Raw genomic sequence first — 16712 nt, forward strand, 5'->3', positions numbered from 1 at the left:
AAGAGTGTCAGGAGTGATTTGTGACAGACGAGTACCTGTAAAAGTGAAAGCGTAGGTCAACAAGAGGGTAGTGAGACCAGCTATGTTATATGGGTTGGAGACAGTGGCATTGACAAAAAGGCAAGAGTATGAGCTGGATGTGGCAGAATTAAAGATGTTAAGATTTGCACTGGGTGTGACGGGGGTGGACAGGATTAGGAATAAGTATATTAGAGTGTCAGCCCAGGTTGGAAGGTTTGGAGACAAAGCCAGTGAGGCACGATTACATTGGTTTGGACATGTGCTGAGGAGAGATGTTGAGTATATTGGGAAAAAGATGCTAAGGATGAAGCTACCAGGTAACAGGAAAAGAGGAAGGCCTAAGATAAGGTTTATGGATGTGGTGAGAGAGGACATGCAGGTGGTTGGTGTGACAGAGCAAGATGCAGAGGACAGGAAGAAATGAAAATAGGTGATCTGCTGTGGCGACCCCTAACGGGAACAGCCAAAAGAAGATGACGATGATTTTGTTGATTTCTGAACAAATTGCACACTGAGTTCTGTGCTAATATAAGTCCTATGAGCTTCACTTGGTCACATGATTAATTTCCCAGTTCTTGGTCCGATTCCCACTCACTGTCAATTGTAGATGATGTTGCTACATCACTAGGCCAGACTTTCAGTCATATTGATCTCCCTGATTTTTCTTCTGGAGTCAGAAGAGATTGTTTTCTTGTCGATAGTGAGTGGCATGACATTGTTGGCATCTCTGTGGTATCTGGTGTGAGTTAGGGCCCTTTTAGCATATATAACATGAATCCAGTAGCTGCTGTAAGGAGAACCAGGAAAGGACCATTTCCATAACAGCTGAACTGGGTGGTATCTGGAGAAAGATCTAATAACCACCCAATCTCTGGTTACAACATTCATTAGGGAGTCAGGATCATGCTGCTGTTTGGCTGGAATAACCTGTGAATGAATATACTGCAAGACAGAAATAAGAGGCTTGCAATAAAGAAAAATAGACTCATAATCATCTTATAATTCCAGATACTGGATAGTGGTGTAGCTTGCTGTCTCATGAGCTTCATGGACAGATATTCTCTAGAAGTGCTATTGCAAACACCAAACAAAACAAGACGCTATGCCTCTGACCATTTAAGGCTGGTATCCTCATACAGTTTTGCAATTCTAGTTTTTAATGTTTGGTTCATTGTCTCAGCAAGCCCTGAAGCTTGCAGTCTGTGTGGGAAATGGCATTGCATTTGACCTGACTTGTAAAATGAGTTCCTCTATCTGACTGAATGCAATAAAGTGCACCAATTTTGGGTATTAATTCTTGCAATAGTTTCTTGGTGACTGTGGTAGCATCATTTCTAGCTCAAGGATAAGTATCGACCCACTCAGAAAAAAATCCAAAATTACCAAAACATATTTGAATTTTGCATGTTGTGGGAGCTCAATAAAATCCCAGTGTACACACAAAAAAGGTCCCCACATTTTTTAAGGATTGCGTAGGAAAGGAACATTCTTTGATACATTATATTTAACCCATACTGTATAAGTATTTAAAAAGTGCTGAATGACTTCAGAAATGTAAAGGCCATACCAATCAGAGAAAAACTGTCTTATTAATGCATGTTTTCCCACGTGAGAGGGCAAATGATAAGCTCATACCAAATGAACTGGAAAAGCACATGGGACTACTAATCTCCTGTCCAGATGGTGCCACAATGAGTGTGGGGAGTGGCTACAGCCACTTTTCAGAGTCATCAGCTTGATTCTGGAAAAACAACACTTCTTGTAAAGAACCATGTGCACTAGTCTCTTGTAGTTGCTGCAAAAATGAAGCCTGAACAGGATAAGACAATGCAGCTTGTCTGGCCATCATGTCAGCAAATGCATTTCCTTTTAAAAGACAAGAATCATAAGCCTTACAAGTGGTACACTTGGCCACAACTATTTCCCTAGGTAGCAGAAATGCATTCAACAGTTCATTAACAAAGACAGAATATTTAAAAATAGTTTATGCTGATGTCATATACTGTGTTTCTCTACAAAGTATCCCAAAATCATAAACTATCCCATAGGCATATCGTGAATCTTGAAAAATTGTAATTACTTTGTCTTTTGATAATTGCATGGCTACAAGTTCAGCCATTTGAGCAGACACATTTCCATTCAACTGTCTAACTGATAATACTCTGTTTATAGTACACATGGAAAATGCTGCTACTAACCTTCTCTTCGAACACAAGACCCATCAACAAAGAGAAGCGATTCGTGATTTGGTAGAGGCACATCTTTTATATCTAATCTAGGAGGAATCACATGGTTAACAACAAATATACAATCATAGGGGTTGCCTTTATCTGCTATAGGGATTAAAGAAGCTGGGCTAAGAGAAGAACATCTGATAACCTGCAAAGAAGGATTGTTAAATAAAAACAATTCATATTTAGACAGTCAATACTTCTACAGAGTGCAGAAATGACACAGTGTCATTCCTGAGATTCACGTCAGCCACCATTTCTACTGTGCATGCCTTCACTGCCACCACCCTAAAGCAGTGGGGGGTGGGCTGCAGTGAAATGGTCAAGTTTGGTGCTAAAATAAGCATCAAGTCTAAAGATATCATTTCCAAACTGTACTAATAAACCTAATACTTCTTTATTACATTCCCAACAAAATGGAACAAATGTATTTGATTAATCAGGCAGCCCAAGAGTGGGGAGGTATGAAAGCAATTTTTTTTGGACAAAAGGCTGCTCATGATGCTCTTGCCTGGGCAAGGGTTCATTGGTGTCTTTTTTCAATAATTCTAACAAAGGCTTTATACTACTTCTGCATAATTTTAAATCCAATGTTGACAATGACCTGTCAGTACCAAAACAGCCTTCAACTGCTTTAATGTGTGGTGCTGCTTAAATATCAGTAATGCGTACTGAGTGTGACTTCCACAACTGTAATTTTGCTTTGTTAACCTTAAACCCCACAGTCAAAAGGAAAACATCTTGTCAACAGAATCAGAGGCTAAAAGCAAATAATTCACATAATGTAATAGGGTAGACACACAGAGAAATTTAATTCTATCTAATTGTTTCTTCATTTCTCTAGAGAAAAGGGTAGGTGATTCTACACATTCTTGAAGTAGCCTTGTCCATGTATACTGTTGCCCTCTGTAAAGGCAAACAAATACTGGTTGTCAGGGTAAATATGAATAGATAAGAAAGAAGATGAAATTTCAGTCATCACTAAGGTGGTTGCTGTGGGAGGAATAAAACTTAATTTGGATTAGGTACTACAGGAAGAGTTGGTACAACTACTGGACTGACTGCTCTTAAATCTTGAACAAATATAAAGGTGTCCTTATCTGAGTTCCTAATTGGCAAAATAGGTGAATCATATGAGCTTCTAGTAGATACTATTATTCCTTGGATAAGTAATGCAGAAATGACAGGTTCAATTCCCATCTCTGTTTCCACTAATAAGGGATGCTGGACTACCATTTGTAGAGATTCATAAGATTTTAAAGTAACCTTAACTGGCCCTGCATCCTTTATGAGTCCTACCTTGTTGTCATGGATAGCCCACAGCTGAAGGGAACAGCTTCAAGTCCCTCCAAATCAGTTAGACTGGAAGCTTGTTCTGATCTAAGGACTGCAAAGAGTGTATTTTTGTCTGAACAAATATTAACTGAATTAAGACTCTGGGGTACGGTTCATTCAGGATTTCTAGAAAGAATCTATCCAGAGTGCAAAATGCTGTGCACATTAATTTACATAACAAATCTTTACCTAACAGATTTAAAGGGGCAGATTCCCTAAAAAAAAAACCTGCTGATCTTGCAATGGACTTATTTGAATGTGGACATACTTTGTCTCTGGATAGTCAATGACATTCTGGGAACCCCCCTGCATCACAAACAGATTTTCTAGTGAACGGGAGGCTTTTTACATTTGGTGAAGTTATCAAAGATTGAGTTTCTCCTGTATCAATAAAGGAAGGAAGGAAGGAAGGGTACAATAGCATACCATAATGTTAACAGAAAGGACCTTCCTGGGCCACTTATATCAAGGGAAATAGCTGTGCCTCCTGTTTATGGCTCTCCTATACGTCCTCCTGCCATGTTCATGGCTGCCAAATGGTGCTTCAGTTTGGGTCTGTCTCCCCACCTGTTGTGGAGTTGTACACTGGGCTGACTGGTAGGCTAAAAGTACTGATTTGTCAGTTGAAGAAAGGGACATTTATTATGTCTATGTCCATTCTGCCTACAATTAAAATAAGGACTGGTATGTGACCCATTATACTGGGTGCGAGGTGAAGTGGGGGGGGTAGGAGTTTTGTGGTAATTGTTCTGGGGCTTGTTGTTGGAAGAATCTGAATCTACCTCTATCTCCCCATTTCTTCTGTCCCACCCCCTTTCCCATGAATCAGTGCCATATTATTGAAGATAAGCACGCACTAATTTATTTTTTTGTTCCTTTTCTTCTCTTACTATATCTGCCGTATATTGTGCTTGATTATCAGTTTCATGTATATCTAAACTGGGTCAGGTTAGACAAACCTTTTATATATAGGTTTACTGTTAAAATTACAAAATTAAGAATATAATCTGTTCATGTTTTCAACTCATATTGCCAATGTACTGCATATTAATGAGGTTAGTATGTCGAATGTCATGCTGATGAATGCGAATTTGGTATTATTCGACATCCTTTATCCCCTGTACCTTTTGCAAAAGTGTAGTAAGTGTCCACTTACCTACCTGCTTTTCAGCAGTCTGAACATATGTAGTTCAATACTGCATAATGCTGAAATTCACATTTTTTTCAGGGGTACAAGTCCCCCTACACCCCCTGCAAATTATATATTCCAACTCCAACATCTCACTACTTTGAAGAAAAAGATACATTTCTTGATCTGCACTGTACTGTGATCTCTATTCATAACACCAACCACATATAAGCAAATACATAGTGGCATTTGCTGCAAAAGACACTTGCAGAATTGAAGGTCAGTAATAAGGGAATCAGTCAACTACCATTCAATAATCCCATGTTTTCTGAACCTTCATTCTTCATTTTGATTGTAAACCTTTTATCTAATCTCATATTGGGGTAAGAAGCCTTCCGCAAATGCTGCTGACAGCTAACTGGTTGCCTTTCCTTCAGTAGGTTCTGGATGCCCTGAAAATGCCTCAATTGCATCTATCATGCACTACTGCAAGTACTCATTAATAGATTTGTTCACCTTTTTGTGCAATAGCTTTGATTCGTGTCCAATAGGTGTTAGAAGGCATGGTGTAATTATTGCTTTTAATAAGTTGTCTCTCATGATTAAAAATCCTTCATCTGTATGTTTCATAATATTGTTACCTATATCTGACTTTTCCCATGTATTTATTTTATAAGCAGTGAAGACTTTAAAACTGCCCACAAGTCTTCAGTTGTTGGGTTTTGCAGCTGAACATGCCCTTCTAAAATTTTAGCATCTTTGGCTGAATGTGTTTGAATGGGATGGAGAGAGTCTACAATAGTTTGAAAATATACTACAGTCCACAGTTGGACTACTCTGATAGTGGACTCACCATCACAGTCCTGGGCCACTGCAGGGTTAGGCACCTTTCTCAAAGGAAGACTTTGAGTATTAGATGGTGAGGTGTTGGAGGGGGTATCACCATCATTACCAGAGGATGAGTAAGAAGTTGATGCATCCTCAGAACTCTGTTGGAGAATTGGGTAATCACCTTTTAAATATTTTTAATGTAGTTACTTTGGTGGAGGAAGCAATTTAATCATTAAATCATTTTGGTTTCTCCATTTCTTTTTCTCCAGCTACAGGCTTCTCTTTTGGGTAGAATTGTTTGCTTCTGCTTGCTATACTCAGTAACATTTGATCAATGTTTGAAAACAGTGTATTGTCATCACAGTTGCAGGAATCTAGTGTTATAAACATAACCTTTAGGGTAGGCTGGTGTACTAAAAGTAACATGGCAGGTAGAAACATAAGGGGAAATAGCCAAGGGAGTATCTTCAAGTCATTCAGCTACTGCTTGCTGTCAGGAGAGGGAGGTCTATCTGCTTCATAAGAGACAGAATGATCTGCATAAAAGAGAGGGGGAGCAAAATGTACTGGGGGCTAGTAGTCAACAGAAAAGTCAGGTTTAGCTATCTTTAATTTTTCTAACTGTTTAAAGGGTTAAGTCCCAAGTGCCACAAAAATTGTACCCTGTGCATTTTTGCAATGTATTAACTGTCTAATTAGTTGTTTGAATCTTTGTTTTTAATTTTGCAGAATTAAATTTCAAACTACAGATTCCTTTTCTTTATTTTTAAATTCTTCTTGACAGTCTTTAAAAGGTGACCAACACGAATCAGGTAATTTGCTTCCTTTCTATTTAAATTTCTTCTTCTTATTTTCTAAAATAGCCTTATCAAAAGTTACAACCTCAGGGAAATGCAGTCCACTATCATTTTAGTGCGCTCAGACCACTTTACCAAATAATTACAGCTTTGTCTTCTATATTTATGAAACATGTGCTTAGTTGGAGTTTCAGGTTGTGGCCCTTTTAATACACCCACATTTGCACTTATTGAGAATCTGACACAGTGGAAAATGTGCCCACTCTCATACAATAAAACCCAGTTTCATACACATGATGAAACCCACTCTCATACAATAATGAAATGTAATCTGCTGTGGTACAATAATACAATGAAGTCTTCTCTCATTAAGCAATATAATGAAATCCAGTGTCATGTGATAATATAATAAAGCCCACTCTCATGCAGTAATATAACGAAGCTGACTCTCATACAGCAATATAATAAAACCCACTCTCCTGCAATAATATAATGAAGCTTAGCCTCATACAGGAACCCACTCTCAATATAATAATCATTACACTACTGAAAAAATCATTTAACCAGAGCTTAGTTGTCAGAGATTTCAAATTCTGCTGAAGGAGAGAAATATAGCTGTGAGCTGACACATCAGAAATGCACCAGACAGAATATCTGTTAAGAACTGGCACAAAAGATTCTGCTGCAGCAATTCATAGATGTCTTGAAGTCAGATACTTCACACATCAACATTATTGTGGAACAGAACTTCATGCAATGCAGTTCAGCAGAGTAGACTGATCTTCTTTATTGTAAAAGAGCACATGGATGTGGGGACTAAGCAATCCAACACAGAAACTGCAGTTATTTTATGTTGCAAAAGTGTATGAACATGCAGTTTGTGATCTATAGTCACTAGCCAATTCAAGTTAAACACCTCTGTATTGTTTTGCTTACTAAGAATATGCAGTCCTCTTATATGTGCCATTTCTTACTAGGCACAAATTCTGATCTTCCACATTAGCACTATCCACATTGACACTTACAAAATGCCAAGACAGTGGAAACAACTCAAGACATGCCCAAGCTGTCAGGACCTATGTTGAAACAAGATAGATTCCACTTCTAAAGAAAAAAAAACTTCATACAAAATACTGAACATTTTTCACTCTTTACATTTCTCCCTTCTCAGAGCACTTTTTTAATTGTATAGCTTTATGATTTTTAATTGATTGCTGGTTAACTGTTTCAGAATTATATAACTTCCTAAGCTAATCTGTGACTGTAATAAATGCTCTTCATGATGTTGAAAGTGTTTGACATGATGCTGAGATGATGTAGTACCTTGATTACATTAATTAATATCGCTTTTATGAATTCTATTTATGCTTCTTTCTTTTGGTTTTCAGGTATTGATCTGAAAGGACTATGGTGACATGCAACAGCAGCAATGCTCAGATTACCGAGTTTATTCTTGTTGGATTCCCATACTTTCATGGTTATCAGCCATTATTGTTTGTTGTACTTTTGGTGATTTACTTAGAAATACTTATAGGGAACACGGTCATCTTGACTGTAATTGTAATGGATGCAAAGTTACACAAACCCATGTACTTTTTTCTTGGTAACCTGACAGTTTTAGACTTAACATTGACAACTACAACCATCCCCAAAATGCTGGCATTGGTCTTATTTAATGACTCCACTATCTCTTTCATGGCTTGTTTCATACAGATGTGTCTTTTAGATACCTTGGGGAATTTTGAATGTTTCCTACTTTTAGTAATGGCATATGACCGCTATATAGCCATTTGTAATCCTTTACATTATACGTCAATTATGAACCAAAAATTTAACATTCAGATAACCACAGGCAGTTTTGTAGCAGCTTGCATAGTGAATGTGTCTATATCTGTTTTCACAGCTCAGCTTCCTTTCTATGGACCAAACAAAATTAGTCACTGCTTTTGTGACCACTTCTTCATTTCTAGACTAACTTGTGCAGATATTACTTCACTTACCATCTGGGCAATGTGTATTGTTTTCATATGTGTGTTCACACCATTTTTACTTGTTGTATTGTCATACATCAATATTCTCAAGGCAGTACTGAAAATTAATTCTACAGCAGGGCGTTGGAAGACATTTTCTACTTGCAGCTCTCATTTAATAGTTGTGATCATATACTATGTATCAATTATTGCTAGTTATTCATTATTTACACTGGGCAGTGATTATGATAACATACATGCTTTGGGAACTATATTTTCCTCTATTTTAGCTCCTGCACTTAACCCATTCATTTATGCACTGAGAAACAAAGATGTACAAGAAGCTTTAAAAATGTTAATTAGACATAAAAGACTTATGGTCAGGACAATAATGGGGTAAGACATTTGTCAATAGATGACTCCACTTCTTTGACTTGAAGAGGTGAATTTTCCAATGTGTTAATTTTAAAGGGCATTGATTTGTATAGAAAATATGAGAGAATGTGATAATTTAAAATAAAGCAAAAAAAAACCTGTCTCCTGCAAACTGCCTTCTGCTACTGTTTTATGATCAAAGAGTGAGAGAGAGATGTTGATAAGAAATGTGACATCTTTTTTTTAACTTTTATTGCATTTTTAATCTACATGAAATTAATTTATAATATAAAACAAACAACTAAACACATAAAACTATATACAGAGTTCACAACAAAACTTTAACATTAAACAAAACCATTAAATCGTTTCCAATAGGTCTCTAACTTTTTGCCAAGATAACTGTTTATGCACAATATTTGATGTTCAGCTGTACATAGTTTGTAATTACTTGTTGCATAGACTCTTTGCCAAAGAACAGAAAACTCAGTAAAAGAGAAGATATTTTTACTTTTCCAGTTCATTGTGATGACTCTCCTGGCAAAAGCCAGAATAGACGAAAGGAGGGGTCTTGACTTTTTGGTATGGAATCAGGAATTGCAACATTAAACAATATCAAAGAGTTTGTAATAATGTAATTGTCTCACCATAAAGCTTTAATAAAGTTTCTAAATTCTGGCCAAAATGGGATAATCATTCAAAACTCTATAAGCATATGAAACCAATTTGCCTCTAAACGTTCATCACACCTCCAACATTTAAAATTTTCTTTCTTATAAATCAAGCCTGATTTATGCAATGTTAGAAAACTTCTTTGCAAAAATATCCAAGTAAAAATTCTCCAAAAGAGTGACAAGGTGGTATTACTTATGGGCTGCAAGTATACTTTTTTATTAGCTTCTGAGGAAGTTGCATTATTAATTTCAATTGAATAATCCCAAAAAGGCAAATCAAAAACCACAAATTCTATTCTTAAAATGTTATAAATTATTGATAAATAAGATTTATTTTTGATCCTATCACTATTGGCTTCAAAAAAGAATTCCAAAATTGTTGGTATAAGTTTAGAATTCATATTACAATATATATATATATATATATATATATATATATATATATATATATATATTTATATATATATGGGGATATAGGGTTTCACTTCATAATCTCGAAATGCTGAAAACCCGAATTTCAGCATTTCGAAACTATGAAGCCGAACCATTCACAATCTCAAAACTCATAGTCACGAACATACATGCACCATACACCACATAACACACACACCATTCTACCCACATCACACAAACCACACAACCCTACACTACATGTAAGCAGGGGGGAAGCCCCTCTGCACCCTCCACACCCCCCTACTTATATATACCAACTCTGAGATTGCACATAACAAAAAAAAAAAAAAAAAAATTAATAAAAAATCACACCACGGCATTCTACACTCACTTGCACACAAATATACATCACACATACACAAACACCAACAAATCCAGCACTCACACTCATACTTATAACTCCCTACCCTTACCCACACCACACTCATACTTACAACTCCCTACCCTTACCCACACATACAGTGTACAAAAACACACACATACACTCACTCACCTTCAATTCCAAACACCATACCAGCCAACGTACCGGAAATGCAAAAGCATGGATTCGAGATATTCAAGTTCGCTCTTATGCATTTTCGGCATTCTGCATTTTCAGCTTCATGGTCTTGGAATGCTGAAATTTGAGATTTCAGCATTTCGAGATTATGAAGTGAAACTATATATATATATATATATATATATATATATATATATATATATATATATATATATATATATAATTATCTTAAAATTTGTATATTTAACCAGTTATTTTTGTTTTTACTGTATTTAGCCAAAAGCCAATCAACTGTACACATCTTATTTCCATCTAAGAATTGAAACCAAAATTTTAAATTATTTTCTTTAAGATCCATTATTTTACTTATGTTAAAGGAATCCAAACACCCATTAATATAGGCTACAGGAAACATCAGAATTAATAAATGTTTGACCAAATAATTGCTATCCATCGCTTTCTTAAACATATTCAGAATATAGTTAATGCAAGGTGAACAAACAGATAAACTTCTGGAATTCATACAAAAATCTTTTAAAACCCAATAAATTTTGTTAATGCCCGTAGGAAAATTTGGATTCTTTTCAGAAATACCCTGGGATTCAGCAAGCTTCCATGCAGGAATAGCTTATTCCTGCATGGAAGGGACCGTTCCCATACAGCACGGCAGCGTGCCATCCATATTCATGAAGGCGCACTGCTGCACTGTAAAACAGATACAGTTCTGTGTATGAGTGCAGGGGGTATGTCTGAGAGCAGTGCTCTCACAAGATACACACCCCCTGCACACCAGAATTGCCATACAGCAATGTAAAAAGAGCAAGATCGCTCTTTTCACAGTAGGATGTAAACCCCCAAGATCCCCTAGAGAATGTGCAAATGCCTGCTGTATAGTGTACAAGAATGAAGTTAGAAAATAATGAAAGAACTATATTTTAGACATCATACCCTTCAGAAAATGCATGTGAATGCAAAATCTGTTATTCTAACAACTGTCTAAGTTTGTAAGAGCGCTATTTAAAAAGTGTCCAGAATATTTTTTTTTCATACCAGCAGGAAAGTTTAAGTGTAGCTGTGCAAGTGTGCCCACTGCTTAGCTACACTTAGGCCAGTTTAAATGGCCCATGAAGTTATATAGCAATAGACAGCCACCATAAGCAGTAGGGCAATAGCATAGTGGTTAGAGCATATGCTTTACACGAAGTCAATCAGGATTCTAGCTCCACTACAGCCGATTGTATTTTGTATGTGAAATCACAACAAATGTAATATTTTAGTATAATTATGTACTTAGTAACTTATATTTCTGAACCAGAGCAGTGTATTAGGGCCAGATGTGAGGTGCCAGTGTACTGAAGTTGTGAAACTCCCACTTAAACACAAGTGTCCCATACAGGCAGTCACACAAAATGTAATATGTCAGAAAAGCACATAAGGGATGTTATGGAATGTCAGCATACATATCATAAGCTATGCTAATTGATGAATGAAACCCACCATCATGATATTCCAAAGAATGAAAGGTAAATAATGCTACGTTATACTCAGCTAAGCTGAGACAGTGTAAGCATTGCTGAAACGTAACGTCTAAGCAGGAAGTACTGTAGCTAAGTAAATGTGCACACCGATAAGCTGTGCTCAGCACCTGCCCCTTTAAGCACTGCCAACCTTAGTTAAGCAGGTTTGCCCATAGCTAAGATTAGCTCAGCATTTTCAAAACCATCCAATCATGGCAAAGTGTGGGAAATCGGCTGTATTTAAACCCCGCAGGCAGGAATACAGCTCATAACTGGTTGCAGCTCCCCACTGTAGGCAGTATGGTAGGTGTTGTTGAGGGCATGCACTTTCGGACACAGAGCTGGGGCATACAGGTGTCCAAGGTCATGGTAGGACTCCTGGTAAAAAACATGATGTGAGACTGCTGCTGGACCAGTACCAGGGCACCCAATATAAAGCAGAAGATTAGGACTGTCTCACCAGTGATCTCACCAGTGCCACTGGTATCCCTCGGACTGGTGAGCAGGTCCAGCACCAGTATGCCAACTTGAAACGGAGGAACAGGGAGCTCTTGGAAGAGTGGGTCCAAGAAGCAAGGCAGAGGAGTGATGTCCCAGCAGTGTGCAAGTATTCATAGCAATAATTGTTTACTAAAGTCCAGCCTGTGTATGTGATGGATAGTTATGCCTAAATGTTTCTCTGTTTCCATTACAGCTGCAGCTGAGCAGGTTGAGAATCAGGAAGCCCATGCTAGTAGGTTGCAAAGACTGTGTCGTGAGGGTGGTGAGTAACAATCTGGCTTGTAGTAGTCATACCAAATAAATATAAAGGAGTAGAATGTTACCTGGCAGTATAAAAAAATGTGTATGGTTTGTACTGAATAAACCAAACAATATGACAGTAATAGTCCTGTATAGGTCATATTTAAGTAAAACTGTAACTGCCTGGCAATAAAGTTCTAAATCTTGGACTGGTTTTGTTTACACTTGCATTGTATGGCTTGACATGTTGCATTCACCAAGATCTGATATCTGAATAGTAATGTTGTGTCAACCACTGTTACCCATACTGTGCTACATAAAAAATATGTCTGTAGAAGAATGTTGTAATTACAAGATCAGATTGTACAACCAAGAGAGACTTAGACAGAAAACACTGAAGAAAAATACAGCAGTTTCTTAATAACCCACTCTGATGAAATGCAAATTGTTGTATTTTTAGCAGACACAGCTATGATTTGAATCCTGGGAGTGGTAGTAAGCTGTATGCATAATTTTAACTAGGATTTTGTGAATATGTGTAGAAACAGTCAGGTAGTGTTAACAAACATTCCCCTCCCACAGGTCTTACAGGTAAGAGAACTGTAACTGCCTGGCAATAATGTTCTAAATCCTGGACTGGTTGTGTTTACTCTGGTATTGTATGGCTTGATATCTTGCAGTCACCAAGATCTGATATCTGAATAGTAATGTTGTGTCAACCACTGTTACCCACACTGTGCTACATAAAAATATGTCTAGGAATGTCTGTATAAGAATGTTGTAATTACAAGGTCAGATTGTACAACCAAGAGAGACTTAGACAGAAAACACTGAAAGAAAAGGCAGCAGTTTCACAATAACTCACTCTGATGACACACAACTTGTTGCATTTTTACCAGACACAGCCATGGTTCGAATCCCGGGAGTGGTAGTAAGTTGTATGCATAATTGTATCTAGGAATCTGGGAATATGTGCAGAAACAGTCAGGTAGTGTTAACAAACATTCTCCCCACAGGTCTACCAGGTAAGAAAAGTAGAATGTAGCTATAAGACATTTGAAGTACTGAGTACAAACATACCACTGCCCAATCCAAGGCCATAGGGTAATGATTAGAGCAATTATCTTTAAAGTTGTGAGTACTGCAAGGATATGCAAGTTGTTAATTGACATCTCTCTCTCCCCCCACCATATCTGCAACAATAATCTAAACACACAAATCAATAGGTATGTTTTACACCAAACCTACTGTTGGGATATATGTCCTTTTGTTCAACAAATATTGAAATGTGTTTCTATTAATGTTCTCTGTTGAAATACTATCATTAGTAGATTGTTGCTATCAATGTAACCTGCATGCTGTTCTAATGGCCACTGTGGTTCCATATATGCATGTGTTCTGTTTGCTATGCAACTGTTTCAAATCTGCTTTTTTTTGGGTTAATGGGAATATCTGTGCATGCTGTTACAACTAATTCTGAATTGAGTTGACTATTACTAACTCACAAATGTTCTAAAACTGCAACACCATAGCACGTTTGGGAAGGCCAGTCCCAGCGGACCCACCTCTCCCACTTCATCTGGCTGTAGCACTGGGCCCCAGCATGCCTGGGACCCACCCTGGGACCTCCTCGTCTGCTGGTTCTGCACCACCTTTGGGTGGAACCACCTCAGGGGATGGGGCTCACCCCCCCCAGGCACTGGTGTGGACAGGATGCTGTCATCTGATGCCAGGTCCAGGGTCTGGTGTGTAGTAAGCTTCGCAGAGAATTGGGAGATCTGCTATGCCAGCTTCAGGGCAGTGGGATGCAATTAGAGGGTCAGCCTGCACCTCCTGCTCAGACCCAGCACAGCCACCTTTGGGGCCATGAAGGTGCATTGGTGACTGCCCATGGGTGGGGACCTCAGTCCCATTGTTTCCATTTGTGGGCTCATGGGCTTCCGATTTCCAAAGACCTCTCCCCGTCCAAGGTGTTTACCCCCCACATGTGTCATATACCACCCCTGTATGCTGTCTTGTCTGTCTTCCTACCCAACCTACCTCCCAAACTTGAAGTTGGAGGAGATTGTGGTTTTGTGGTACCTCCCCAAATATGCCTACTATCCTTCCCCAACATCCCACTCTCATCTTAAAAAAAAGGCAATCTGTTCCCAAAAAAAGAAATCTCGCCCCATACATAGCTGTTCATTCCACACACATGTCCACTGGAGATATATAATCTTGTCTAATTGGCTTCACAACACAATATTGTTGTTCTCACCCCTCTCTTAGGGGTTTGAGTGTCCAAATTTAACTCCAAATTCAGTATATGTGCACAGCTGTTGCTGTAGAAGAAATGGAGATCTATGGACATTCCCTACACCTGTCCTGCACATCCCTAGCTATTTTCCATATTGTCTTTCCCTCTGCATGTCCCCTTTTTCACCACTTTCCTATCAACCCTTTTTTCTCTTCTTTTAAAGAAATTAGCACAGGAGTAAGTGGGAGTAAGCTGTTTAAGCAGCAGTAAGCGGGTTTGTGCATGTTTGTGTGGTGCTAAGCTATGCCTACACAGATTAAGCAAGTATTGGTTTAACTGTGTTTTAGCAGTGCTCAACTCCACTGAAACCTACACAAACCCACTTACAACTGCTTAAAACTGCTTTAATCACCCTGTCACCATCAGTCACTGTATTGATCAACAAAAAGAAATCAACCCTACCCAGTCTTGGGCCCAGAACCATGTACACCATAGTCAAAGCAATGTACCACTACACCCTCTGAGCGGTACCACTGACTGTTTTTTTTAAATATATCATTGAAGACAGGTGTAGAATACTGTGGAACCAGTCAGTTTATAATATATAAATATACAGATATGGATTTGTAAGGTGATAGATACAAATGAAAAGTGTATACATCAGATATATGTAGCTGTACATATGAACGTAGACATATGGAATATGTACATATATATCATAAGTGCAAATATAAAAAAATATCCGGATATATCAGTAGTCATATATGTAAACAAATATATATACATGTATAGAGAGAAATATTGTAAACCAAAAAGGAGCAAAACTGAGAAAATTCAAAGCGAACTGGATAACCAGGACAAAGTTAAATTTTATTTGAGTGCTTTCGTCAATTTTTATCTATGACTTCTTCAGAATAAATCAGTCAGCCCTCTGCACGTACGGCTATTGCATGGCTCAGAAACATCAAAAGACTACAAAAACATGGTAGAGCCAGCAAACAGTGGACAGTAATCCGTTTATTGATGGAGGATGGAGAAAAACAAACCGGTTTTGGCCTTCAGGCCTTCCTCAGTGTCTGCATTTGTTACAAAATGTCACAACCTTATATATAGCAAGTGGTCTGGTGCCACCCAGAGTCCATGAACAAAATTACGTCACATATATTTCACATATATTCATTTAGACCAGGGGAAAAGAGTGCACCCAATTTTATAATCCATTTCTTTTCCATTTTGTTTAGTATTCCATGCCAACCTGATTTGTTACTTGTATTCCGTTGAATAATATCAATCACAGTAAATCTAAACTTGGCCCGGGGATGTTATATATAAGGTTGTGACATTTTGTAACAAATGCAGACACTGAGGAAGGCCTGAAAGCTGAAACTGGTTTGTTTTTCTCCATCCTCCATCAATAAACGGATTACTGTCCAATGTTTGCTGGCTCTACCCAAATCAATTAAAAAATCACTTGTAGAATGTACATCCACTTTTAAAGGTACAGGGTCCCTTAATGCATTTTACTAGCAAGTCATGTAAATTTTTACCATAGATGTTATATCTCTTTATACATATTTTCAAAACCAAGAATAAATAAAATCAGTAACATTTTTGTCATGGTTGTAAGAGACATTAAATATTTAAATGCAGACTTATTGTGGACGCAAAAGGGTCCAAGACTTTAACTATAGCCAAGTACATAGACCTCCAGTTAAAGAACTGTCTGGGATCTTTTTCCCATATCATCAGAAACTCATGGGATTGTTTGAAAAAAAAAATCAAACAGGAATACTTCAGTGATGACACTATTTTCACTACAATTGATGTCAAGGACTTATTTAGTGTCATTCCCCACAAAGAAGGCATGGAAATGTGTTATGACTTCTTATGTCAACAGACC

The 16712-nt window shown here is 37.7% G+C and overlaps 1 protein-coding gene across 1 annotated transcript; it reads left to right on the forward strand.

Moving 5' to 3' along the window:
* Positions 1-954: 954 nt before the first annotated feature.
* On the forward strand, positions 955-8714 carry LOC122803184 (olfactory receptor 2AT4-like). The gene is made up of 2 exons (XM_044072796.1): positions 955-987; positions 7782-8714. Exons 1-2 carry the CDS (start codon positions 955-957, stop codon positions 8712-8714), a joined length of 966 nt encoding a protein of 321 aa, XP_043928731.1.
* The last annotated feature ends 7998 nt before the right edge of the window (positions 8715-16712 follow it).

Source organism: Protopterus annectens, chromosome 5.part1 (genome assembly GCF_019279795.1).
Source record: "Protopterus annectens isolate FY-2018-M chromosome 5.part1, PAN1.0, whole genome shotgun sequence".
Taxonomy (NCBI): domain Eukaryota; kingdom Metazoa; phylum Chordata; order Ceratodontiformes; family Protopteridae; genus Protopterus; species Protopterus annectens.

Excerpts from the sequence above, each read along its gene's own strand:
- LOC122803184 (XM_044072796.1), top strand. The coding sequence starts at position 955 with ATGAATATACTGCAAGACAGAAATAAGAGGCTT. Across the intron at positions 988-7,781 it reads AAGACAGAAATAAGAGGCTT|ATTACCGAGTTTATTCTTGT; the intron begins GCAATAAAGAAA and ends AGCAATGCTCAG.